At 57.3% G+C, this 27858-nt stretch overlaps 2 protein-coding genes and 1 long non-coding RNA gene across 3 annotated transcripts in view; 2 read left to right on the forward strand and 1 right to left on the reverse strand.

The window, feature by feature from the left end:
- CSTB (cystatin B) overlaps positions 1-27858 on the reverse strand; it is a 449713-nt gene that overhangs the window by 407790 nt on the left and 14065 nt on the right. The window lies entirely within an intron of this gene.
- Positions 1312-3595, forward strand: LOC125754120 (uncharacterized). Its single transcript, XR_007407548.1, has 2 exons — positions 1312-1848; positions 2387-3595. It is a non-coding gene; the product is annotated as an uncharacterized LOC125754120 (long non-coding RNA).
- Positions 16797-27718, forward strand: AIRE (autoimmune regulator). Its single transcript, XM_025462129.3, is given in 15 exon segments — positions 16797-17056; positions 17509-17683; positions 17885-18040; positions 18359-18430; positions 18954-19067; positions 19824-19966; positions 20061-20144; positions 21042-21157; positions 22166-22265; positions 22661-22705; positions 22707-22844; positions 23316-23431; positions 23518-23617; positions 25175-25243; positions 26164-27718. Coding segments are annotated over 15 exon segments (1755 nt in total). The 5' UTR covers positions 16797-16810; the 3' UTR covers positions 26245-27718.

Below are 27858 nucleotides of genomic sequence, written 5' to 3' on the forward strand. Positions count from 1 at the left end.
ACCCAGGTGCTCCTGGAAAGTGTACATTTTTTACATGCTTTTAAAATAGCAATGTCAGTGTAGGAAGATGGATAGGCATGCTTTTCTGTATTCCTCCTGCTAAGTCTAAAGAAAACCCCTGGGTGTTATACACAAAATGACCATAAGAAGATTCTGAAAGGCAGAAAGAAGGCAGACCAAGCTTCCAAAGGAACTTGGAACTCAAGGGATACCATGATGATGACTTCCCTGGTTTGATTTGTTTCTAATTTTTGCCTCATATATACCAGACTCACCACTTGAGAAGCCACCAACCCAGACACACCAACAGAGACAGACAAAAAGTGCTATCCAATCAGTGCAAGGCCTGAAGAGAGTAAAAAGGCTGACCCTCCCATGAGCAAGAGAACTCTTCCTCCCTGACCACGCTGAGCTGGGGCCATTGGTCTTCTCTGGCCTTCAGACTGGACTGAAACATTGGCTCTCCTTGGGTCTCAAGCCGCCTGCTTTCTGACTGGAACTCACACTATCAGCTCTGCTGGGTCTCCAGCTTGCTGGCTGTACATCTTGGAACTTCTCGGCCTCCATAATCCTAAGAGCCAATTTTTAAATAATATACATCGATTCTACTGGCTATGTTTCTCTGGAGATCTCTGAGTAATATAGCAGCCATGATAAAAATGCATCAGAGAGTAATTATTAACATTAGAAACAAATGGAAAAATTTGTCCCAGTAAAGAAAAACAAGTTCCAGTAAAGAAAAAGTCTCAGCAAAGAAATAGAAGATATAAGGAAGAGCCCAGTGAAAATCCAATACTTAAATAAATAACAATTAAATAACTAAAAGTTAAAAAAAAAAACTCTATGAAGGGATCAGAGGAAAGAATCTGTGACCTAGAAGATAGAACAGATGTACTCAGGGGTGCTTGGATGGCTCAGTTAATTAAACATCTGACTCTTGTTCTCAGCTCTGGTCTCGATCTCAGAGTTGTGAGTTCAAGCTCTACGTTGGGCTCCACACTGGGTGTGTAGCCTACTCAAAAATTTTTTTATTTTATTTTATTTTTATTTTATTTTTAAAGATTTATTTATTTATGATAGACATAGAGAGAGGCAGAGACACAGGCAGAAGCAGGCTCCATGCCGGGAGCCCGACGTGGGACTCCATCCCGGGACTCCAGGATCGCTCCCTGGGCCAAAGGCAGGCGCGAAACTGCTGAGCCACCCAGGGATCCCCCCCCCAATTTTTTAAATTAAAAATTTTTTAAATTAAAAAAAGAACAGAAGTACCCAGTCTGAACAACACAGTTGAAATATACTGAGAAAAGTAAACAGAGCCAAAAAGATGTGAGAATACACCACAGGATTTGTGATCAGGGTACCCGAAGGCGCAGAGAAAGAGCATGAGGCTGAGAAGTACTTGAAGAAATGATGACAAAAAGTTCTCAAATTTTGGCAGAAGTCATAAAGCCCTATCGAGTCAGTAAGCTAAACAAATCCCAAATAGGATAAATCCAAAGAAATTCACATGAGATGCATCATAATGAAACTTTTGAAAACTAAGGACAAGGAAGTCTTGAAAGCAGTGAGAGAGGTGTGGCATCATACCTACAATAGGAAGAACAGTTCAGATGACACCAAATTTCAGAAATTGTGGAGGTCAGAAACATTTTTCAGGTGTTGAACAAGGAGAACTGCTAACCCAGAATTCTGTGTCCAGTGTCAACATCCTTCAGGAGTGGAGGAGGAACCCAGAATTCTCCGATAGAAGAAAACTAAAAGAATTTGTCACCAGCAGACCTACCATAAGAGAATGTGCAAACAGAAGGGAAATGATTCAAGAAGGAGTTCTGGGACGTCAACAAGAAGGTAGGAACAATGAAAAGAGTAAAAATGTGGGTGAATACGTTTCCTTTCTTCTCTAGAGTTTTATAGATTTATGTTTGATGGTGAAAGCAAAAATAACACTGATGTAGTTCTAAATGTACTTAGAATAAATATTTAAGGAAATTATATTATAAATGGAAAAGCTAAAAGGTTGTAAAGTGAGGTGAGATTTCTACGCTTCATTCAAACTGGTAAAATGTTGACACCAGAAGATCGTGATGAGTTGTGTATAGATAATATTGTACCAGAGCAATCACTAAAAATCTATATGAAAAGATACTGTCGACAGATCACAACGGGGTTCTCTAAGGTGTTGGGTAACCCACAGGAAGGTGGGAAAAAGAAAGAATGAACAGAAAAAGTAAAATAGTGGAGCTAAGCTCCAACACATCAATAATTACATTAAATGTAGATTTTTCTAAGTTTACCAGTCAAAAGCCCTATTGGACAGAGCAGATTTTTTTTTAATGACCAACTGTATGTTGTGTACAAGAAATTAACCTCAATTTTAATAATGTAGGTAGATGGGGAGTAACAGGATGGGTGGGAAAAGCTGTATCATGCAAACATTGATCACAAGAAAGCAGATAAAGTACAATTCAAGGCAAAAAAATGACCAGAATGATGAAAACTGGCCCTTTTATCATTACATAGTGTTGGAATGGTTAACCCACTAGGAAGACGGGAAAGCCTAGTCATGATTGCAACCAACAGGGGCGCTGAAAAGCATGTGGAGCAAACCTAATAGAACTGAAAGGAGGAACAGACAAATCCACAGGGCAACCAGAGACGTCAGCATCCCTCTCTCAGCAATAGACAAAAAAATCAGCAAACACGTAGAGAAACCCTACATCACCAGCAGCTAACAGCCAGCATCTAAGCAACATTTATAGAACATTCCACCCAACAGCGGCACCTACACATTCTCTTCAAGCGTGCACAGTTGTGTACCACGCCCAGATGAAGTCCTGGGCCATGAAACAAACCCCAACAACCTTAAAAGAAGTGAAGTCATATAACATGTGTTTTCTGATCATATTGGAGTCAAACTAGAAATTAATAGCAGAAAGATAACAGACAAGTCTCCAACCACTGAAAACTCAACACCACACTTCTAAATCATCCATGGATTAAAGAGAAATCCAAAAATAAAAAATAAAAACACATTGGATTCGATAAAAACGTATAAAGCAACATACCCAACGTTGTGGGCTGCAGCTAAAGCAGGGCTGAGAGAATGCTATTGCGCTGACACAGACATTAGAAAAGAGGCAACATCTCCAAGCGATAATCTATGTCCCCACATCAAGAACCTAGAAGAGAAAAAAAAAAAAAGAACCTAGAAGAGGGTCACAAATCTGGTCTCTACTGGGACCGGAAGATTGGGATGATCCCTGCATATTTTCGGACCACGATGCTTTGAAATTTGAACTCAATCACAAGAGGAAATTTGGAAGGAACACCAATACACGGAGGCTAAAGAGCATCCTATCAAAGAACAAATGGGTCAACCAGGAAATTAAAGAAAAAATTTTTAAAAAAATTCATGAAAACAAATGAAAATGAAAACACAGATGTTCAAAACTTTTGGGATGCAACAAAGGCGGTCCTAGGAGGGAAATTTATAACAATACAAGCCTTCCTCAAGAAATAAGAAAAGTCTCAACTACTCAACCCAACCTTACACCTAAAGGAGCTGGAGAAAGGACAGCACATAAAACCTAAACCCAGCAGGAGAAGAGAATTAATAAAGATCAGAGCAGAAATCAGTGAAATAAAAACCAAGAAACAACAGAAGAACAGATCAACGAAACTAGGAGCTGGTTCTTTGAAAGAATTAGTAAGATGGACAAATCCCAACCCAGACTCCTCAAAAAGGAAAGGAAAAGGACCCAAATTAATAAAATCGTGAATGAAAGATCCTGGAGTCTTTCCTCTATTTATACACGAAACATGTTTTTTTCTCTTCAGTTATTTATTTATCCATAAGCAATCTTTACAATTTTCCACTCTGGTTTTACATTTTCTGGGACTCACAAAACAGCTAAAAGTGTCTAGATCCTGCATCAGGGGATGCCTGTGTACGTGGGCACCCACGGGCGTGGGCGTGTGTGTTTGCCATCTGAGAAAACTTGTAACTTGACTGCATCAAATTTACCAATGTGAAATAACAAATAGTATCTTTTTCTTTTCTTTTCTTTTTTTACACAACAAACAGTATCTTGAAACAAAGTTTAAGAAATTACAGAACAAGAAAGAAATGATTGCAAATTCTTAAGTTTTCCTATCTATAAATTTAGGATTGAACTAATCCTAGGACTTTAGGACTAAAAATAAGAATTTGGCACAAAATGTGAAATTAAGAATAAAATATAAATTTAGGATTCTAATAATAGTTTGGGACTAAAATATGAATCTAAGACTAACATTTGAATTTAAGACTAAAATATAAAAAAATAAAAAAATTTTAAAAAAGACTAAAATATGATCGTAGGGCTAAAATTTGAATTTAGGACTAAAATATGAATAGGGCTACAATACGAGTTTAGGACTAACATGAATTTAAAACTAAAATATGAATTTAGGACTAAAATATGAATTTACTTCTAAAATATGAATTTAGGACTAAAATTTGAATTTAGGACTAAAATATGAATTTAGGACTAAAATATGAATTTGGGATGACACTAACAATTTTATGTTGTTTCAATGGGAAGCTGTTTTTTTTCTCTTTGTTTTTAAAACCAGCCACATATTATTCACGTAAATATTCAGTAACTTCTGAAGACTCATAACCCAAGGCCTAGTGCCCTAAGTGGTCTTATTTTGACGTCTCTATCCTTGTCAACCTTCAAGGATGTGGGAAGTCACAGTGGCATTAATTTCCATCGAAATACAGCCCTTATATAATTCTAAGCGTCTGACAGGGAAGCTACGTAATCATGAGACCAGTAACCGAGCTCTAGGACGTAACGCTGTCGCGCTGTCGCTGAGGCTAAGTGTCACTGAGGCACGGGGTGACAACCGTAGCTTCCCTCGGGAGAGCGTCAGGCCTTATTCACAGGACTCCAGGCAGAGCAGCTCAGGACCCAGCTGCCCCGAGCCCCGTCCCACCTGCAGGCCACCCCGGACCCCTGCGCCGTCCCGGGGCAGCCCTCCTCCTTCCTGGGGCCCGATGACCCCGGGGACCCCTGCCCACGGCCAGCCTCTGGGGGCTGCGGGGAGGAGCAGGTGCGGGGGTCCAGTCGGGAAGGGCCGGCAGCTCCTCTCTACCGCGGCCAGCCTCTGCCTCTGGCGCTCACGTTCCTGCCTTAGCTGCTGGAACTTTCCCTCGCTGCACACACCTGCCACCCAGCTTCTGGTGGCCCTGTCCTGACAGAAGACGGCCTCCTCGTGACGGTGGGTGGGGTGTCCCTGCAGCTCCAGGCCAGGGCTTGGGCCACCTGGCCGAGGTTGCGAGTCTGCTGGGCACAGTCCAGGTGTCTCTGCAGGCCGGCCAGTCGCTTCACTGCCAGGCTCTGTGCCTCCTCCCGGAGCGCCGCGGTGAAGGACGTGGGCGAAGGACGTGGGCTCCTGCTCCTCCCGTGATGCCGAAGGCTCAGCCTCAGCCCCGGATCCCACTCTCCAGCTGGGAGCTGTGCGCCTGCAAAGACGCTTCCTGGGTTTGGAGGCTGTGTCTGTCGGACCAGCTCTGGGCTCCTGGCCTTTCTGCCCAGGGCCGTGTGGCTCTGTCCCGATGCTCCCCTCCGGGACGTCGAGGGGACACACCGAAGCCGGCGTCACTAGGGACAGGCCTCGGTCAATGGCTGCCCGCTGGACGGGGTCATAGTCGTGGCCTGCTCCCCTCTCCGGCTGGACTCCCCGGGTCCCTGCACCCCCGAGATCTGCAGTGGGGTCAGGCGAGGGGACGGCCTGCAGCCCGGGGGCTGCCCGGGGACGGGACAGGCTGGATCTTTAGGGAGCGGCTCCGTGCCTGCCTCCCCCTGCACCAGCCTTGCTTCCTGTGCCTTGTCCTGCCCTCCCTCCCTCCATCTCCAAATTTCACGGGGGAGCAGATCAGACTTTCTGGAAAGTGAATGTTTCCACTCACATCATTCTGGACTTCGCTCAGAAGTTGGTCTCCATCCTTCTCTGATGCTCTTCAAATGGATTTGTCACCAGGGACTTGGGGACGTGGATGACGTAGGCTCTTCTGTGCCATCCTCACAAAGTTGAGAGTGTGCTCTGGCACACGACGAGTTCAGGTTTCTATTCGGTTCCAACAAGCACAGGATTTGTAACCTGGGTGGCGGACCTCCCCCCCCAGGAGGCCTGCGGGTGTCAGCGGCATGTGCGGTGGCCACACTGTCCTCACTGGGGGCTCCGCAGGCTGCGTGGAGGCCAGAAGGGCTCCTGCCCAGCCCTTCTCCTCCTTGGAGTGAGTGAGTCGTCTCTTCACGAGGGAAACCGGCCCCACAGTGCACAGCAGCGCCGCCCAGGGAAACTCGGGGACACGTGGGCTGCATCCCCGGCTTCCAGGAATCACCAGCAGCGCTCGCCACAGGTGCCCCAGGGCCAGCTGGAAAGGATCCAGTGGCCGAAGCAGGGCCCTCCGTGGCTGCGTAGGGCTCCAGGGCTCTGGGTCCAAGGGCCAGTGTCCTGTGGGCCACAGCTGACCACTCGGAACCCCGTGGAGGGTTCCATCTCTAAGGTAAACACGTGCCAGGCAACCAGGGCAGGTCCATTGGGTGGGGGAGGGGAGGCCAGCAGAGCCCTGGAAACAGTTCTCCCCAGCTTTGCTCTGAAGGAGAAAGTGATCTCAGTCACACAAGCACTGGGGGAGGTGGGAAGGGACGTCCCAGCCTGGAGCTGAGCCACCCAGGCCCCCAGCAAACCTAGGGAGTCAAGGCAAGGCCAGGCCCGTCCCTTTCTGGGCAGAAGAGAAGTCAGGGCAGAGAGTTAGGGCCTTCTCCCCCGGGCAGGCCCACTGCCGCTTCTGCTGCTGGGTCCTGTCTGCAGAGGTCCCAGGGAGCTCTCTCCTCTGATGCTCCCTCCCTCGTTCACGTGGTCCCTGTGGGCAGGCTGGTCACTGTGCGGCTGAGACCCAGGCTGACCCCAGAGGTATTAACTAAGACACCAGGATTCCAACCCTAACGACCCAGGAAAAATCCCCTGGCACCGGCCGGGGCTTAGCATTTTATGGACTCTGTGGGACCAGCCTGTCCTTGTTCACTGCAGGTGTTCCTGCAAGAGGGTGACTGTGCTGCAGGGTGACACAGTGACCTGGTCTCTTTCCCTCCATACAGCCGAGCCCCCCAAGGAGGATCTGTGGGTTTTTCCAACAGCCTCTCCTCCTCACCTGATATTTTGGGGTCCATGATGGAGCCTGGAGCAGCCAGGCCGCTTGGGAGGGGTAGGAATGGTCGGCCCCTGTGGGAGAGGTCCCTGCCCGTGAGTCCTGGATGGGAGAGCCCACTTGATATGTCACCCTCGCCATGGATGCAGGACCCTGAAAGCCTAACTCTGGGCACAGTCACCCACACACCTTCCCAGGGGATTAGCCTTCTGTGCTAAGGCCAGGGTTCTAGTGGGTATTCTTTGTACTCCCAATGTTCAATGTGAAAGTCTATTTAATTAATTAATGAGTTTGTTTGTTTATTTATTTAAATTCAATTGACCAACATACAGACCACATTAGTTTTAGATGCAGTTTTCAATAATCCATCAGTTGGTTATAACACCCAGTGCTCATCCCATCACGTGCCCTCCTCATGCCCATCATCCAGTTATCCCACATCCCCCACCTCCTTCCCCTCCAGCGACTTTCTGTTTCCCAGAGTTCAGAGTCTTTCGTGGTTTGTCTCCTTCCTGGTTTTTTCCCTCACTCAGTTTCCCCTCTTTCCCTTATAGTCGTCGGCACTATTTTATTTCTTAAATTCCACATATGAGGGAGACCGTGTGATAACTGTCTCCCTGGCCGACTCGCCCCCCTCAGCATCACACCCTCCAGCTCCATCCACGTCGATGTAAATAGTAGATCTCCCCCCTCTGACTGCCGAGTGACACCCAGGGTGCGCAGAGACCACGTCTTCTTCCTCCATCATCTGTCCGTGGACATCGAGGCTCCTCCCACAGCGCGGCCCCTGTGGACACGGCTGCTGTGAACATTGGGGTGCAGGTGCCCCTTTGGATCACTACGTTTGTATCTTTGGGGAGAATGCCTAGTAACACATTTACTGGGTTGTCGGGTAACCCTATTTTTAACTTCTTGGGGAACCTCCATACTGTTTTCCAGAGTGGCTGAAACATTCCATGCTCATGGATTGGAAAGATAAATACTGTTAAAATGTCTATGCTACCGAGAGCAATTTACACGTTCAATTCTGTCCTTATGAAAATATCATTGACATTTTGCTCAAATTTGGAACAAATAATCCTAAGATTTGTGTGGAACCAGAAAAGACCCAGAATAGCCAAAGGAATGTTGAAAAAGAAAACCAAAGCTGGGGGCATCCCAATGCCTGACCTCAAGCTGTATTACAAAGCTGTGATCATCAAGACAGTCTGGCACTGGCACAACAACACATAGATCAATGGAACAGGAGAGAGAACCTAGAAATGGGCCCTCAACTCCATGGTCAACTCATCTTCGACAAAGCGGGAAAGACTATCCCATGGAAGAAAGACCGTCTCTTCAACAAATGGTGTTGGGAAATTGGACAGTCGCATGCAGGAGGATGAAACTAGACCATTCTCTTACACCAGACACAAGGATACACTCAAAATGGATGAAAGATCTAAATGTGAGACAAGAATCCTTCAAAATCTTAGAGGAGAACATAGGCAGCAACCTCTTTGACCTCGGCCACAGCAACTTCTCGCAAGGTGTGTCTCTAAAAGCAAGGGAAACAAAAGCAAAAATGAACTATTGTGACTTCATCAAGATAAAAGCTTTTGCACAGTTAAGGAACCAGTCAACAAAACCTAAAGACAACCTACAGAATGGGAGAAGATATTTGCAAACGATTTGTCAGCTAAAGGGCTGGTATCCAAGATCTATAAAGAACTTGTCAAACTCAACACCCCAAAACCAACAATCCAGTCAAGAGATGGGTGGAAGACGTGAGCAGACACGTCTCCAGAGGAGACCCACATGGGGCCCCAGACAGGTGGAAAGATGCTCCCCGTCCTTCGGCGTCAGGGACACACACCAACACCACGTGGGACCACCCCCCCCACCCGCATGCCCATCAGGACGGCCACCGTCGGGAGGCGACAGGTGCAGGGAGGACGTGGAGAAAGGGGAGCCTCTCTGCTGCTGGTGGGAACACAGGCGGGCGGCCACTGTGGGGACGGGGGTGGGGGTGGCCTCGAGGAGCCGGACACGGAGCTGCCCTACGACCCGGCAATTGCACTGCTGGGTACCGACCCCACAGCCCAGAGGCGGTGAGCTACAGGGGCACCTGCACCCCACATTCCCAGTGGCCGTGTTCACGGGGTCTGCGCCGCGGGAGGAGCCTCGATGTCCACGGACAGATGCTGGAGGGAGGAGAAGTGGTCCCTGTGCACCCCGGGTGTCACTCGGCCGTCAGAGGAGGGAGATCTCGCCATTTACATTGACGTGGATGGAACTATGGGTTCTATGCTTAGTAAACAGTAAGTCAATCAGAGAAAGACAGATACCATATGATTTCACTTATATGTGGAATTTAAGAAATAAAACAGAGGAGGGATGCCTGGGTGCTCAGCGGTTGAACGGCTGCCTTCGGCTCAGGATGTGATCCTGGGGTCCTGGGATTGAGTTCCACATCAAGGTCCCCACAGGGAGCCTGCTTCTCCCTCTGCCTGGGTCCTGCCTCTCTCTGTCTGTCATGAATAGATAAATAAAATCTTAAAAAAAAAAAAAGAAACAGAAAGAAACAGAAAGAAAACAGAAGAGCATAGAGGAGGGGAAGGAAAAATAAAACAAGACGAAATTAGAGAAACACACGAACTGTAAGAGACTCTGAACTCTAGGAAACAAACTGAGGGTGGCTGGAGGGGAGGGTGGGGTGATGGGGTCACTGGGGGATGGGCATGAAGGAGGGCATGTGATGTCATGAGCACTGGGTGTTATATAAGACTGATGAATCCCCGACTTCTACTTCTGACACTGATAATACACAATATGTTAATTAGTTGAATTTAAATAAAATAAAATATTTTTAAAAAGAGCCTAGAAGAAAAAAGAGCAGAATAAGGCCAAAGCAAGCAGAAGAAAAGGAATAATAAAAATAAGAGCAAAAATCAATACAAGTGAAAACAGAAAAATAATAGAGAACATCAATTTAACAGAGCTGGTTCTTGGAGAAATTTTTAAAAAATCAATACCTATTAGAGGACCTGGGTAGGGCAATTGGTTGAGTACCTGACTCTTGGCTCAGCTCAGATCATGATTCTGGGATCCTAGGATTAAGCCCTACATTGGGCTCCATGTGGCTCTGTGCTCAGTGGAAGTCTGCATGAGATTTTCTCTCCCTCCCCCTCTGCCCTGGCACCCTCCTCTAAAAATAAATAAATCTTAAAAAAAAAAAGAAAAGAAAAATCAATACATCTCTAGCAAGACTGCGATGAAGAAAAAAAGAGGAGGCACAAATGACCAGTTTTGAAACTGATACAGGGAACATCATTACAGACCTTGAGGACATCAAGAGGATAATATGGAAAAACTGAGAACAACTCTACACTCAAAAACTTGACAATTTAGTTGAAATGGATCAATTCCTTGAAAACCACAAACTGCCACAATTAACCTATAAAATAGGTAATTTGAATAGCCTATAGCTTTTAAGGAAATTGAATTCTTCATTTAATGTAATTTTTTTTTTTTTTTAGATTTTATTCAGTTTATTCATGAGAGACACAGCGAGAGAGAGGCAGAGACACAGGCAGAGGGAGAAGCAGGCTCCATGCAAGGAGCCTGACTCGGTCCCGGGACCCCAGGATCACATCCTGGCCTGAAGGCGGCACTAAACCGCTGAGTCACCCGGGCTGCCCTTTTTAATGTTTTTTTTTTTAAGATTTTATGTATTTATATGAGAGAGAACAAGAGAGAGGACAGTGGGAGGGATGGAGGTAGAGGAAGAGAGGAACTTTAGCAGACTCCTTGCCAAGCTTGTAGCCTGATGCTGGGCCTGAGCTCAGATCCTGAGATCGTGACCTGAGCTGAAACCAAGAGTTGGACACTTAGCAGACCACAGGTGCGTGCCACACCGGGGCCCCAAGGAAATTGAGTTCTTAATTTTAAAACTCCCCCAAAAGAATTCTCCAGGCTCAGACGGCTTCACTGGGGAATTCTATCAAACATTTACAAAGGAATTAACATCATTTCTACACAATCTCTTCCAGAAAATGAAAGAGCAGGGAATATGCCCTGATTCATTTTATGAAGCTATTATAATTCTGATACCCAAGCCATGCAAAGATCATAAAAACAAAAACCAAACCAACAAAAAAAACTACAGGCCAATATACCTCATGAAAATCCTTGAGAAAATATGAGAGAATCAAATTCAAGAGTATATAAAAATAATTATACACCATGACCAAGCAGAGTTTATTCCAGGGATGCAAGACTCTTTCAAGATTCAAAAATCAATCTATGCTATCTACCATTTCAGGAAAGAAAATCACATGACCATGTTGATCAATGCAGAAAAAGCGTCAGACAAAATTCAACACACGTTCATGATGAAAAACTCTCATAAATAGAGGAATAGAAAGGGGCTTTCTAAAATTGATAAAGAGGACTCACATTATACTTAATGTGCAAGACTGGATGCTTTCCCCTTGAGATCAGGAAGAAGGCAAGGATGTCCATCTCCTCTAGTCAACATGGTGCTGGTGGTTCTAGGCAGTGCACCGAGGTGAGGCAAGGAAATCGATGGTCATGTAGATAGATCGGGAAGGAAGAGGCCACACTGTTTCTATTTACAGATGACGTGATTGTGTTTGTACAAAATCCCAAAGATTCTATAATAAAACATGACAAAACAAAAACACTTCCGGAACCATAAAAGGGAGTTCAGCAAGGTTGTGGGATATAAGATGAACGTGCAAAAAAAAAAAAAAAAAAAAAAAAAAATCTGTATTTCTACATACCAACAATGTACAAGCATGTAGACACTGAAAATAGAACCACACAACTATTTATACTTGCACAAAAAATTAACTGCTCAGGTGTAAGTCTAACAAAACATGTATGGGGCTCGTATGCTGAAAACTGCGGACACTGAAGGAAGAAACCAATGAGGCTCCAAATAAATGGAGGAACATACCATGTTCATGATTGCAACACTCAACGTAATAAAGATGTAATAATATCTTAATAATTTTCCACCAATTGGTATATGGGTTTAACGTCATTTCTATCAAAACCTTGGCAAGATTTTTTTATAAACAGGGTCATTCTAAAATGTATATGGACAATCAAAGGAACTAGAGCAACAGAAACAGTTTTGAAAAAGAAGAATAAAATGAGGGACACCTGGGTGGCTCAGTGGTTGAACGTCTGCCTTCAGCTCAGGGTGAGACCCCGGGGTCCTGGGATCGAGTCTTGCATCCGGGTGGGGGGGCTGCTTCTCCCTCTGCCTGTGTCTCTGCCTCTCTCCGTGTCTCTCATGAATAAATAAATAAAATATTAAAAAAGAAGGAGAAGAAGAAGAAAATGGAGGAGATGGCCTACTGGGTTTCAAGATGTATTATATAATTCCAGAAGTCGAGACTTGGTGGGACTGGTAGTTGGATAGACACACAGCTCAATGGAACAGAACACAGAACCCGCAGATAGATCCACACAAATATGTCTGACTGATTTTTAGAATTAATTTTTATTTGCAGTGAGGTACACATATCATAAATTTTACAAGTTTTACCATTTGCAAGTTCAAAACGCAGTAGTAACTAGTATATGGTAACATTGTGCGCCCATCACTGTCAATTTCCAGAACTCTTCCACCACCCCAGATGGACGCTCCGTACCCATTAGCAGTCACCCCCTCTGCTTCCCCCAGCTCCTGCAAACCAATAACCTGTTTTCCGTGTCTACGCATCTACATGTTCTGAGTATTTCACACGAATGGCCTTTTACGTCTGGCTGATTTCAGTTGACATCACGTTTTAGAGGTGTGTTCCCACGTGGTAGCAGGTGCCTGCACTTAACCTTTCCTCACGGCTGAATAATTCTGTTGTAGGGACAGGCCACCTTTGATTCGTCCATTCCTCTGTAGATGGACATTTGGGTTGTTTCCACCCTTTAGCTGTTGCCAACAGTGCTGCCATGAACATTTGTGCACAAGTTTTCTTTTCTTTTTTTTTTTTTAAGATTTTATTGTTTTATTCCTGAGAGACACAGAGAGGGGCAGAGACACAGGCAGAGGGAGAAGCAGGCTCCATGCAGGGAGCCCGACGCGGGACTCGATCCCGGGACTCCAGGATCAAGCCCTGAGTCGAAGGCAGACGCTCAACTGCTGAGCCCCCCAGGCGCCCCCATGTACCAGTTTTTGTCTGAACATCTCGTTTCAGTTTTCTGGGGGCCTAACTGGGAGTGGAATGAACGGCTGGGTCACATGGAGATCGGGGCACCCGGCTGACTCCATAGAGCACGTGACTCTTGATACCGGGGTTGTGGGTTTGAGCCCTGTGTTGGGTGTGGAGATGACTTAAAAAATAAAATCTCTAAAGGAAAAGATTTTAAGCTTATTAAGGAACGCACTGAGGAGCCACCAGGCGTCTTTGTCAGCAGGTGCACCATTTGCGCCCACCAACCACGTACGAGCCTTCTGATTTCTCCACATCTTCACGCACACACTGCTTTCGGCTCTTAGCCCAAAGCCCTCCTGGAGGGTGCGAGGTGGTGGCTCGTTCGGCCTTAATTCCCATTTCTCTGATAATTAGTGATGCCGAGCATCTCTCATGGGCACACTGAAGCTCGGGAAGGGTCACCCTGCGAGCTGGTGGCCTATAGGGCCCTAAAGTCCCGCAAGGTGTCACCACTGGGAGACCGGGCCTGCCCTACTGCCCCACCAACTGGGGAGTCCCCAGGGGCAGAACCCAGGCCCCGCCACGTTCCCCAAGCTGAAGCCTGGGCTGCTGTTCTAAGGCCCCTGAAGCACCCCTTCCCTCCTCACTGCGGGGACCCAGCCCTTTCTGGGAGCCGCACATGCTGACGCCTCTGTCTGCAGCAAAGCAGAAGGTCACTGCGTCCAGGCTTTGTTGAGGGAGCCAAGGCCCAGCAGCCAAGGAGCAGGCCCCCTCGGTGCCCCCTCCCCCCGCCACCACACAGTGCCACCAGAACCTTGCTCGTCCCCCGCGGCCCGGGCACGTGAGCAGGGTCCTGCGTGCTGAGAGCATGGACCCGGCCACTATCCATCCAAGGCCATTTACTCGCTGTGTGACTTGGATCGAGCTCCTTAGCTTCTCTCTGCCTCAGTCTCCCCATCTGTAGAATGGGGTGATGATAACGCCGACCCAGCAGGGCAGTTCTGAGATCGAGGGTGATGGCAGCGTTCTCAGAACAGGGCCTGGGGCATGGCGGGCTAGACGGGTCTGACAAAGAAGAGAGCCCCTGCAGGTGAGGACAGAGGCTTGGAGGTGGCCCACTAAGTGGCGGGCATGTCGCTGTGCCCAGCACCTCGGAGTGGGGGGGACCTGAGTGAGGCCCGGCCCTACAAAGGCAGTGGGCAGCTGAAGGCAGGGCTGGGCCCCTTGCCCTGGGTCCCCCATGGGTCTCACGGGCTGCCCACCCCCCGTCCCCAGGTCACCTGCAGGGAGGGGCTGCCAGGGAAACCCCCCACGTGCTGGAAAGTCCAAAATTCTCCAAGGAGCCTCGTTGCTGATGTCCAAGCGAGAGGCCGGGTGGCACCTGCAGGCCCGGCCGGCTGCTGACCCAGGGGCGCCACAGGATTCCGCAGCCCGAGGGAAGTGAAGCCTTGAGCTTCTTGACTATTTTTAATCCCCGGGACACTTATCTTGTGGCTAAAGTATCCCTTGACCGGTTGGGCACTGGGGAAAAAGTCGCCGGTGTGGGGTGGTGCTGGAGGAGGGACACTGGGCTGCCGGAGAGGCGGCTGCTGCTCACCCCTAGAGCCACAAGCCAGGCTCCACGGTCCCCCCATAACCCCAAGCCTTATGTGGGAGCTCGGGAGCTAGCTGGCTGAGCAGGTGCCATTAGATGCGACACGAAGTGGCTCTGCTCCACGGGGCCCGACCCACATGAGCGGGGAGCCTCGGGGTGCTCGGGCGGACACCAGGCTCAGCAGTGACGTTGATGTCTGCTTGCTTTTGGGTGCTACCGTGGATACGCACATGCAGACGTTGGGGGAAGGCCAGGAGGGGGCTCCCAGGCTCGGGCAGGGGCGAGGACAGACCTCTCTGAGAGGGCAGCCCGGCACAGGGTGGGCGGGGGCCCACGGGGTGTGCCCTCTGGGGGTCTGTGGACGGCGCCACCCCCAGCCCCACACCTCCACGGCCATCACCATGGCACCGCAGCCCTTGAGCTCGGGCCCCAGAGGTGGGCAGCGCGAGGGCAGAGGCCCCAGAACATTCCACAGCAGCGCCAGCCTGTTCCGACCCTCACTACCCTCGGGGTCTGCACATGGGCCCCAGCTCTCTGGGTGAACCCCCCCGCCAGAACGCCCAGAACACCTGCCCTGGGGCGGTCAGCCTGTCTAGGACTGAACTCCCAGGGACCCAGGCCCGGGGAGGCCAGAAACCCAGCCAGGACCCCGTGCCGGGAGGAGGGGCCCTCAGCCCCCGGAGGACCCCCACCTCAGGATAGAACAGAGCCACCTAAACTCCTGAGAAATGCCAGGCCCCGCCCCCGCCCAGGCCACCCCTCCCAGCCCAGCGCCGCCCTGCCCGTGGCTCTGCAGCCTGGCCGCCCGACGGCCGCTCCCTGTGACCCTGGCCCCTCTGCCCAGGCCGTGCGAGGCCACCGTGGGGCCAGCGCCCTTGCAGGCCCCGGTCCCCTGCCCTTGCCACCACGGCCTGGGATGCGCGTCCCCCTCTGCGCACCCCCCCAGGACGGCTTCCCCACTGCCCGACACCACCATCCAGCCTCGGACGCAGCCCCAGGAAGCTCCTGGGCGTCGCTGCCCCGGGCTGTGAGCGGCCAAGCACAGGAGCCCCTGCGGCCCACATCAGGCACATCAGTCCGCAGCTCAGCTGCCTTGTCCACCTGGAGGAAGGGGGGCTGGGTGGCACCTGGGTCCCCCAGGGCGATGTGCTCGGGCTAAAGATGAGGGTGGCTGAGTCTCAGAGAAGGAAAGCAACTCGCCCGGCATCACACGGCCTCCGGGCAATGCCCAGTGCTGTGCCCACGGGCACCCAGTCCGCCCTCAGACAGGCGCTCCTCCTCCCCCTGACCCTCCTACGTCCCAGGTCCTGGGCCCCAGGCAGCGGGGGCCCAGGTGGTCATGCCCACTCCCCACAGGGACCCTGAGTGCTGGGGCCCCTGAGCAGCCCCTGCAGGTGCCCGGGAGCTGGGCCTCGGGTGAGGTAGAGGGCACCCGTGCTGGCTGTCTCCCATCTGAACGGAACCACAGTTCAGGAATCGGGGGGCCTCCCAGCCCTCCCACTCGAGGGGTCAGGCCCTGGTCCGGAAGCTTCCTTTACAAAGGACAGAGAAGCCAACCACCTGCTGGCAGGTGTGGAATTCAAGTTTCCATTCCTGCCCCTCCCTCTGGCCCTGATTGGCTCCGGGGACACACAGCCTTTGCTCTTTCCACGGGGAGTCGGGGAGTCGGCTATAATAGAGACTGGGTGCTGGCTGGGCTCAGCCCTGCAGACGTGCCTGCCCAGGTGAACCTGACCAGGTGAGCCTGCTCAGGTGAGCCCGCCCAGGTGCCCCCCCACCCAGGTGCCCCCACCCAGGTGCTCTCGCCCAGGTGCCCGGCAGGGCAGGGCCAGCTCGGGCTGGGAGGCAGAGATGGCCCAGGCGCTCCACAAGTCCAGTGGCACCTCGAGGCCACGGGACCCCAGGCGGGGAGAGGGGGCCTCCAGCCCTTTGCCCCCAGACCCTGCGATGGCGGGCGAGGCCCGGGCCGGCGGGGACGCAGGGCTGCGCCGCCTCCTGAGGCTGCACCGCACGGAGATCGCCATGGCTGTGGACTGCGCCTTCCCGCTGCTGCACGCACTGGCCGACCACGACGTGGTCCCCGAGGACAAGTTCCAGGTGGGCCCCGACCCGCACCCCCCACGCCCCCTAGCCTGCCCCAAGCCCTGCCCTGCCCTCGAGCCTGGGGCAATGTCTGGGAAGACAAGTTCCTGGGGGGGCCCCGCCCCCGGGTCCCCCGAGTGGGGTTGAGGGGGTTGGGATGGGGCTGTGGGTGTGAAGAGGGGACGGGGCAGCGTCTCCGGGACAAGCTCCCGCGCCTCTCCAACGCCCTGCCAGCCCTCCTGAAGCTGCCCTCCAAGCCGGGGTGAGGTCCCCGAAGAGGAGATCCAGGTGGCCTCCCGCCCCCAGCATCCCCGGGTAACCCCGCGCCCCCGCCAGCCAGGGGCACGGGCAGGTGCTGGGTCACCTGCAGCACCTGGGGGCGGGCGGACGGCAGGAAGTCGGGGGGCTGGGGGCCTGGGGGGCAGGAGGCAGGAGGCAGGACCTCCCACTCCCCACGCTCGCTTCAGGAGACCCTGCGTCTGAAGGAGAAGGAAGGCTGCCCGCAGGCCTTCCACGCGCTCCTCTCGTGGCTCCTGACCCAGGACGCAGCTGCCATCCTGGACTTCTGGAGGGTTCTGTTTAAGGACTACAATGTGGAGAGATACGCCCGGCTGCAGCCCATCCTAGACAGCTTCCCCAAAGGTCGGGGGGAGCCAGGGTCCTGCGGGGCTCGACCTCCACGCTGGGGGCCGGGTGCTGGGGTCGTCCCAGCTGGATGGCAGAGGGAAGGTTGGGGGGGTAGGGAGCCCCCTACATCGCCTAGGACCGTCCCGCTGAGGTCTTGCCCGCCTCCCAAGGTGTGGGTCCTGGTGTCGAGGCTCGGCCCCTGCTTGCACCCTGCAGACGTGGACCTCAGCCAGCCCCGGAAGGGGAGGAAGCCCCCGCCGGGCCCCAAGGCCGCGGCGCTGCTGCCCAGACCCCCTGCCAAGAGGAAGGTTCCGGAGGAGCCCAGGGCCACCCCGCCAGCAGCACTGTCTCCAAGGGTCACCTCTAGCCCAGGTACCTATTTGGAGGAGCCGGCGGGCCGCAGATGGGCCTGGGGAGCCCGCCACGACCTGACCACACCCCCCCAGCTGGGCCCCTCTGGATCCTTAGGGGGGTGGGCCAGGCCGTCCCCTGTTGTCCCAGGAGCCCGGAAGCAGGCAGGCGGGTGTTACTTCCTTTTTCTGGTTGTGGACAGCAGCGCCCAGGAAAGCAAGGGCATCCACGGGAGCTGGGGAGGCACCCCGGGGGCTCTCTTGCCCCCCGCACCGCCCTTGGCCGCAGGTATTGGCCATGCGGGGCGACGAGGCCAGGCTGGTGCGGCTCCCCCTGCAGGCTCCCAGGCCAAGGCCAAGCCCAGGAAGCCCGAGAGCAGCGCAGAGCCGCAGCGCCTCCCGCTGGGGAACGGTGAGCCAGGCCCGGAGGCTCCCCCGGGGCGGGCAGGGTGGGGGCGGAGGGCCCCCTGGGGTGCTGACCTAGCGCCTCACCCCAGAGCCTCGGCTGGACAGACGCACCAGGAAAGAGGAGGCTCCTCAAGTCAGCCCATGTACGCCTGGCCCCTTCCCGTCCCCTCCTTGCCCCAGAGTGGGGGACCCCGGAGACCCCCTAGGGTCACCTGACCTAAGGGCGGGCCTGCGAACTCTGCCCCCCTCCACGCCCTGGGGTCCCTGCTCGTCCTGCCCACGGCGTCCGCCTGGCTCACACAGCAGCGCCCATACTGCACACCCCGTGCACACACACGCACATGCTCACGCGTGCATAGCGCACATACCCATGGCTGTCTGGCTGTCTGTCCTGCCCCGGGCGGGAGGAAAGGAGGATTCCGCAGCCCAGACACCTTTTGCCACCTCCTTGCCTGCAGGAAAGAGGTGCTCAGGGGTCCTCTTTCCAATGGATGACGCCCCCCCCCACCTGGTGCTCCCTTCCCCAGGAATTCAGACCATGTCCACTTCGGTCCAGAGAGCCGTGACCGTGTCGTCCGGGGATGTCCCAGGAGCCTGTGGGGCCCTGGAGGGGATCCTCATCCAGCAGGTGTTTGAGTCAGGTAGACGGCGCTGCCAGAGGGGCGGCCAGGGGCATGCAGGCCCCCTGGATCCGTGTCCCTCCTCAGCACCTGGCGGTGACCACATCCTGGGTCACCTCTGCCCGCCTGGATGGGCCCCTCGGGGTCTTGGTTCTCCAGCGGGACGGCCTGCAGCGCCTTCCCGCCCCCACACCGCCTCCCTCCCCTCCGTCTGGGCTGGGCTCCGGCCACCGGGGTGTCAGGACAGGGACACCTCACCCCCCAGGGAGGGTGCCCGGGGCCCGCCCTAGTTCAGCATGGCAGTTATAACCACTGGCCACAAACTGGGCAGCTTAACACAACAGGAGATCCAGAGTCCAGGCGTCCAGAGGCTCTAGGGCAGGGGCCCGTGCCCGTCCGGCTGCTGGCCGCTGCGGCTTTGTCACTGCAGACTCCGCCTCCAAGCCAGGCTCTTCTCCCTATGCCTGTGTCCTCTCCGTCGGACTCAGTGTCCCTCGGGAGCCCGTCTTAGCTAATCCCCCCTATAAAGACCCTGCTTCCAAAGACGTCTGCACTCCGAGATTCCAGGTGGATGGGAATCTGGTGGACAGGCTTCACCCAGTACAGCCCCTGAAGACGAGCCGTCCTGTGCCCAGGATGCGGGCCCGGAGCCCGGGGGGCCAGGTGGGGTGGGGGAGGAGGGGCAGCAAGCGGCAGGGCACCCAGCCTCCCCCTGCCTGCACCCGGCGCCCAGGCCAGAGTGCGGCCGAGCGGGGGCCAGCCAGCCTCTCCTCCCAGGTGGCTCCAAGAAGTGCATCCAGGTGGGGGGGGAGTTTTATACTCCCAGCAAGTTCGAAGACCCCAGTGGGGGGAAGAACAGGACCCGTAGCAGCGGCCTGAAGACCCTGGTCCGGGCCAAGGGGGCCCAGGCTCCTGCCCCCGTAAGCACAGCCCCTGACACCCGCCCCCAGCACGCCCAGAGCTCAGCTGGGGCTGCGCCCAGCTCATTCCGGTGACCCTCCCTCTCGTCCCCAGGAGGGTGGAGGTGACCCGAGAGCAGGCCAGCCGGGCAGGGTGCAGGCCCCTCCTGCCCTCCCCAGCGAGCCCCAGCTCCAGCAGGTAATGCCCAGGCCACGGTGGCAGGGAGGGGGGATCTCCTTCACCTCCACGGATGGTCCTCAGGGTGGCCCATCCGCCACTTTGCCGCTTGACCGGGGCCCTTGCTTGGATGGTGAGGACAGAGGCCTAAGCTTCTGTTCACAGAGTAGAGCCTTTTTGTTTTTTAAATAATATTTTTTCTGATAACACACAATTGTAAAATTTCAAATAAGTCAGAGAAAATAAGTCCTACCAGGCTTTTGCCACCGTAGGGCTGGTCGGGGCACCAGCTGTCCTTTGTCTCACAGCGGGCCGGTGGGTGGGTACGTGGCCCCTGCTGGGGGCCAGGAAGCTGAGCATCGAGCACGTCATGGGGCTGAGCACGTCGTGGGGCTCCCAGCACAGACCCGGGCGCCCCTCGCTCATGCCAGGTGCTGAGCCCCGGGCCCCCAAGAAGGAGCAGGAGGCGCGCCCGCCCCCCGGGAGCCCCCAGCCGCCTGGCAGGGCAGCGGGCAGTATCACTGCACACGGCTGCCTGCCCTGGTGGGCTTCCGGAGGAGGTGGCACCACGCGGGCTGGGGTGCAGGCAGGTGGCACCGGGCCCAGCGGGTGCCTGGGAAGAAGGGGCGGCGCGGGGCCAGGCGTGCCGCGTAGGGGCCGCCCGGAGCACGGTGCCCACGAGAAACTGGGCTTTCGGAAGGCTCAGCCTTCCCAGGATGGACGGCCCGGCCCCGGGGTGCGCGGTGGGCACCAGAGGCTCAGGGGGGGCAGGGAGCCGGCGTCCGCCGGTGGGGAGCAGGCCGGGGACTCGCGCACCCCCGGGGAGCGCCACGCTGGGGCTGTTCCGAGGGGCTCTCGGGGAGGGCGCTGCCCCAGCCCGGGATCCTCCAGAGGATGCGTGTGTCCGGCCCGTGTCAGAAGAACGAGGACGAGTGCGCCGTGTGCCGGGATGGCGGGGAGCTCATCTGCTGTGACGGCTGCCCCCGGGCCTTCCACCTGGCCTGCCTGTCCCCGCCGCTCCACGACATTCCCAGGTGAGCCCAGCACCCGGGTCAGCCTGGCCACCCCCCACCTGCCCTCATGGCCGTGTCTACCCATCTGCCCCCTGAGTAGGAGGCTGCCCAGAAGGGTCCCCGTTCCACGGCTGGGAAGTGGGGTCCCCCGGGAGGGAGGCAGTGGGGCTGGGGCCTCCCACCCGCCTCCCCATGTGGCCACATCTGCCCCCCACCCCCAGCCTGGCCAGCAGGGCCCCAGGGGGCAGAGAAGCAGAATAAGGCCCCCCATCCTGTCCCATCTCACCACACTCCCCAGCCCAAACCCCCAGCCGGGCCCCCCTCCAGGCAGGTCCTACCACAAGTCAGGCTGAGCGGGTGTCCGTCCCTGGCAGGGCACTGGCCCTCCCGGCCCTGCCCGCTACCACCAGCTCCCTCGGGTCACCGCAGCCAGCGGGGGAGAGCCCAGGCGGGAGAAATGACACCCCCAGCCCTGGCCCTGCCCAGCCCCCTGAGTGGCCTTGGCCAGGTCGCCCGTCTCTGAGCCCCAGATGCTCGTCACTAATGAGGGCGTCCGGCGGGGCCATCCCTCAGCTCCAGCTTCCTTCCTGCCCTCGACCCTGTCCCCCCCCGGCTGGCCGCCATCCCTCTTGTGGAAACGTGGGTGGCCCGGGGGTATAAACACCCCAGTTCTCCGAGGCCCCACTGACAGGGTGGGGTCCATGAGAGCCACGCACAGGCCGCTCCAGGTTAGCTGGGGTCCGGGGTTCTGGGGCTCATCGGGAAGCTCTCAGAGGGGACACCGACCGCGCCGGCGAGGGCCGCCCCCAGGGCTAAACTTCCCCGTATCCCGGGCTCTCCCGCTGACCGGCCGGGGCAGCGCTTCCATTGTGCCTCTGCCCACCGTCCTGCCTGGGCCTCAGTTTCCCCATCTGGAAAAGGGAAGGGGTGACTTGGAGGAGCCTCGGGCCTCCCCTGCCCTGTGTGTTTGGGAGTCTACTGTCCCTTCTGCTGGCCTTGCATGACCCTGGCTGGTGACCGCGTGAGCAGTGGGACCTGGAGGTGCTCCAGCTGCCTCCAGGGAAGAGCCCAGCGGGACGTGCCCCGGGCCGAGGAGCCCCCACCCCAGGAGCCACCTGCGGAGACCCCGGTACGCACCAGCCCCCTCCAGGGCCCTGTGTCCGGCCTCCCGGCCGTTCCTGTGGGCCATAGACCCTGCACCCCCTGCCCCTGGCCTGGCCTCGTCAGTTTGGCCGTCTACACCTGGGAAGTGGCCCCACAATGGCCCGTTTCTCAGGGCTGGCCCAGGGGCCTCTGCTCTGCCCAGGTACACAGCCCGTGTGGGCTGCACACGCCCCGCCTTCAGATGGGGACAGGCTCAAGGACCTTGCTAGGGGCACAGAGCCAGCATCTGCACCCAAACCCCAGGGTGGGGTCCCCCACACCAGCTCCCGGGGTTCCCAGGGTCCTGGCGATACAAGCCTCCCTGGGGGGTGCTGTGCAAGTGCCCTGGGGCCTCGCCAAGCACTGATCCTCTGGTTCCAGGTCCTCCTGGGACTGAGGCTGGCAGGAGAAGACGCGAAGGGCCCAGTCCAGGGAGCCCCCAGCCGGGATGGACGCTGCTGGCCCCTACAAGCACCCGCTGGCCCCACCTCCTGCAGCCCCGTCGCCGGTGCTGGAACCCTCAGCCCTGCGCCCCCTCCTGTGTGTGGGTCCCGAGGGGCAGCAGGTGAGGAGGTGCTGGAGGGTGGCCCTGTCTTCTGGGAGCCAGGACCTGCACAGCCGCCAGGTGGAGCTCTGACATGCAGGGCATTGGGAGGAGGGGGGAGGCTTGGGGTCCAGGCTGAGCCAGACTGGCCATGCAAGGGCGGCCCTGGGGTTGGGTGCTGGGAGGAGCGCACCCGGCACGAGGGTGGAGGGCTCTGAAGCGCGGGGCAGGAGTGATGGTCCGTCCCTGATCCTGAAGCCCCTACCTCCCACCGTCACCCTCCAGGACCCACAAGGAGGACGGCCGTCCTGTTGAGGAGTCCCAGTGCCCCAGACCCTCCCGCCTTTTCTTGGGGGGGGGGGGCGGTTCTGGGGTCCCCTTGACCAGCCCCAGGGGCCCAACAAGGGGGAGCAGATCTCCTGGGGCTGCAGCCCCAAGGTGCCCGGTGTCCCTGAGCTCCCCGGTCCCCAGTCACCGCGCTGCTCCCCGCAGGGCCCGGCAGCGCGGTGCGGCGTGTGCGGGGACGGCTCCGATGTGCTGCGGTGCACGCACTGCGCCGCCGCCTTCCACTGGCGCTGCCACTTCCCTGGGGGCGCCCCCCGGCCAGGGTGAGTGCGGCGGCGGGGAGGGGGGCACAGGGCCGGCGGGGGTCACCGCAGGCCGCCAGCCCGACCCCCTCCTCCGCTGTGCGCAGGGCCCCTCGCTGCCGCTCCTGCTCCGGGGACGCGGGCCCGGCCCCCGGCGACGGGGCGCCCGCCTCGACCCCTGACCGTGCTGCGCCGGAGCCTGCCAAGGTCAGTGCTGCCCAGGGAGGTGGGGACCCCGGGGGCTGGAGCGGCCGGCACACCTCCAGGGACGCTCCCGTGCCAGCTTCGCGGGGGTGAACATGCCCCGGGCCGTGGGTTGTGTGTGTAAATAGCCGCCTTCGAGATAACGTCTACCTGGAAGGGAGAGCCAGCTACAAGCATTGGTGGCATGAGATGGCAGTGGGATGCACCTGTTCCCTGGTGACCCGGCCCCTGCCCTCAGTGCCCCCTCTCCCAGCCCCTGGGGTGCACCTGCCCCTGGAGGGGTGGCGGCGAGAAGGCGCCCAGCAGGGATGAGCAAGCGCGCGTGACGCCCAGTGTGACCCCACCTGGGCTCCTGGTCCTCCAGCAGTGACCGCCCGGGAGCCAGCGGGAGCCCCTGGGGACAGCTGGCTCGCTGCGGTCTTTGTCTGCCTTCCTGCTGAGCGGCAGTCCTCCTGGGGCTCCCTCAGAACTTGGGGGGTGGGAGTCCTGTGTGTCCCTTCAGGAGCCTCCGGGTGGCACCTCTTCCCCAGGCCTTCCCGACCGGGTCCCTGCCCCCAGAAGAACCTCTGAGGCCCTGGGGGAGGCAAGGAGTCCCGCCCCCATCCGTGGCCCATCCTCCTTCCCAGCCACACGGCACCCCCCAGCGCTCTGAGCAGGAACCCGGCTTGGGGGGGCCAAGGCCCTGCCCATGAGGGGGCTCACCGGCAACCCCAAGGCTTGGCCCGCACCTGCCTGCTGCAGCGTGGAAGCCTCCCATCACCCCGCCCCTCCGCACTGCCCGTGCTCAAGCCCTCTCAGGGGGACCCCTGCTCCCCCACCAGGAGGGGTCCTTCCCTCCAGAAGACGCTTCTTCACGGACACCTGGGCTCTTTGCTCTTAAACGCAGACTCCTTTCTTGTCCTTGAGGTGGAGCGCGCAGTGACCTTGGAGAGGAGCACATGCCAGCCCCTCAGCCCCTCCCCCAGCCCCACTCCCTGCGGGAGAATGTGGGTGTGGCCCCATCCCTTCCTGGGTGCCCTGCACACCCCGAGGCTGTGCTCCTCCCTCACTGCCTGGGTGCTGTGGCCTCCCAGGGCCTGTGTTTATGAGCTGAGACTCGGCTCTTTCGTGCCAGTCTCCTGTGGCTCATGCCCTGCTCTGGCCCCCTCCCCAGGGGCGCCGTGGGCCCTGGCAGCCTTTGTGGGGTGGTTGAGTGGCTGGCATCGGACCAGGGACTTCCCTCTCGGGGCCTGTTTCTCCACCCATGACAGGCTCCCTTCGAGCTGGTTCTCTGAGTTGCCCGGCTCTCCCCGGAAGGCTGCGTGTAGCAGGTGGAGGCTGGCGGGCCTGGGGGCCTCGGGCAACCAGCTGCCAGCGGTGCCAGGGCCCTTGCGGGCAGCCCACACTCGCTCATGTGCACCCTGCCTGTGCCCAGCACCCTGGGAGGAGTGCCACCGCACTGCCCTGGCATGAGCGCCTGTGCCCCAGGCCCCTGTGGCCTCTGCAGGGAGTCCTGCTCTGTTTCGGGGTTCCCTAGCAGGGGTGCTGAGATTGGGCTGACCCTCCTCTCCTGGGCTCCAGGCAGGTGACGGCTCCTCTGGGCACGAGCCGGTTCTACACAGAGACGACCTGGAGTCCCTCCTAAACGAGGTAATGCACCTCCAGGCTGGGCCTCCGCCTGCACCTCCTCCTCTACAACCCCCTAAAGGCTCTGGGGGGCTGGGAGGTGCCCCCCCACCCCAGCTGTGCCAAGCACCACAGGCCAGGCTGCTTCAGACGCATGCAGGAGCCCGAGCACACCAAGGGGCCTAGAGGGGCCTAGAGGGGACCCTAGAGGGGATCCGGTTCCGAGGGCCTGGATCCTGGGGGGCTGGGGGGCTGCACAACCTCGGGGCAGGGCGGGCGGGTGCCCCGGACCTCTCACTGCCCTCATCAACCCAGGCTCTTCTCCCTTCGGTGAACAGCTACACTGGCTGGGAAGGAACTGGGGCTTTCAGGGGTTCCATCTCTCTTCGACGGGAGGTCAGACTCCTCCAGCCATCCCCACACCCAGGAGGCTGACACGTGGTGTCCGCGGGCCGTGGGGCCCCTCCCTGTGTGCTGGGCTGGGCACAGGAGGGTCCGAGACAGTGCGGGGATTTTGGGGGGGACCCCAGGTGCTGGGTGAGGGCCCTGGAGCTGTGGCGGGGGCGGCCGCCCAAGACCGTTGGAGAAAGGGGGGGAAGACTCCCCAGCCCCCTCGGGGGTGCAGGCACCCCATCCTGCTGGAATATGGGGCCTCCTCGTGACTCCCCCATCCTGTGGGGTGCCAGGGCCCTGAGCACAGTGAGGGCAGGAGCTGGCCCTGCCTCGCTGCCCTGGGGCGAGGAGGCCGTGCCCTGTGCCCCCGGGATGCTGTGATGGAGCACTGCGTGAGGAGTCCATGTCTTGCGGTGCCTCAGGCCTCAGTTTCCCTACCTCTGAAAAGGAGGGTCAGATGCTTATGACTCCCGCCGGCCCCGGCGGCCAGGGCGTGCCCAGTGTGCCCTGGAGCCTTGGCAGGTGCGAGGCTCCGCTCTGCTGTCTTGCAGCACTCCTTCGACGGCATCCTGCAGTGGGCCATCCAGAGCATGTCCCGGCCGCTGGCCGAGGCGCCCCCCTTCCCCTCCTGAGCCAGGAGGCCGGGGGTCTGCGGGGCAGCGCTGGGGGAGGGGAGGCCCCCCAGATGCCGCCTCAGCCGAGTGCGGACCCCCTCCCGCCTCGGGATCCACGGATGCCGGTGCGTTCCCGCTCGTGCTCACGGTGACCTGCTGCGGGAGGGGCCGGGGGACACACTCCCCCCTCACTGGGACCTGGCCAGGTTAGGACCCAGGAAACCTGGAAGGTCCGGGTGGCGTCCACGCTCGGCTCGTCGGCACGGCCCGTGCTCGTGGACACACTAGGCATCGCGTGTCCTCAAATAAAAAGCTCCTCCTGTGGGGTCTCGACATGCTGTCCGTGGGGTGTGTTTGCTCGGGTGGCTCTGGGCTCCCCCGCATTTCTGGTGCCTGAAGGGTAGGCCGCGCCGGCGGGAAGGGAGCTCGCCGTAACGGGAGGGCCCAGCCTGGGTCCCCCCCTTACACTCAGGCTCCTCCTCCTGGGGACTTGAGCCCCTGAGGCCCTGACCCCCTCCATCCGACCACGCCGTGGGCCACACAGCTTCGTGGGCTCCCCGGCCAGGCGGCACAGCAATGACCGGAGTGGCTGCTGTCCAGGCGGGGCCCCGAGCTGTGACCTCCCAGCTGTCACGCGTCTGCCTGGTCTCGGCTCTCCTCCTGTGGGGGTGGAGGTTGGTCTTGCTTGTCCGGCACGGGAACGACGGCCGCCTCTGTACCAGCCTGCGTGGCACGTCCAGCAAACCAGGAGCAGGCCCACGCTGGATGAGCCAGCCGTGGACACCGGCGGCGGGGGTCCCGCCCTGCACCTGCCACGTTGGTTACCCTCAGTGGCTCAAACGGTAGCCACTCGGTCCCAGGGGCCGGACGTCCGGGGTCCAGGCGTGGGCAGGGCTGGCTCTTCCCAGGCCCTTCTCCTGGGCGTGTGGACACCTCCCTCAGCCCGGGGTCTCCCCTGGTGGCCCTCCTTGTCTCATGGGGACCCTGGTCAGACTGGGTTAGGACCCACCCTCATGATCTCATTTTGACCGAATCACCTCTGTAAGACCCTGTCTCCAAACGCTGTCACGTTCCGAGGTGCTGGGGGCCGCCGTGGATGGCGGGTCACGGGGCCGCCCTCAGTGGGAGTCCTGGCGGGGGCGTGGCCCAGTGCCCCCAGATCGGGGTTTCTTCTCAGTCCTTCATCCGCCCCGCAGTATGTCACCTGCTCCCTGGCTGTACCTCCCATGTCCTGGGGCTGTGTTCCGGCATGAGCCCGACCTCCCTGCCCTGCTGCACTGGTCCCCCGGAGAAGTCCCTCGCCGTTGTTAGCAAGTGTCCTGGAAACTTTTTTCTATTTTTTAAAAAATTTATTTGGGGATCCCCGGGTGGCTCAGCGGTTTAGCACCTGCCTTTGGCCCGGGGCCTGATCCTGGAGACCCGGGATCGAGTCCCACGTCAGGCTCCCTGCACGGAGCCTGCTTCTCCCTCCGCCTGTGTCTCTGCCTCTCTCTCTGTGTCTCTCATGAATAAATAAATGAAATCTTAAGAAAAAAAAGATTTATTTATTTTGGGGCTGGGGAAGGACAGAGGCAGAGGGAGAGAGAATCTCGAGCAGATCCCATGCTAAGCAAGGAGCCTGACCCGGGGCTC

Source organism: Canis lupus, chromosome 31 (genome assembly GCF_003254725.2).
Source record: "Canis lupus dingo isolate Sandy chromosome 31, ASM325472v2, whole genome shotgun sequence".
Classification (NCBI taxonomy): domain Eukaryota; kingdom Metazoa; phylum Chordata; class Mammalia; order Carnivora; family Canidae; genus Canis; species Canis lupus.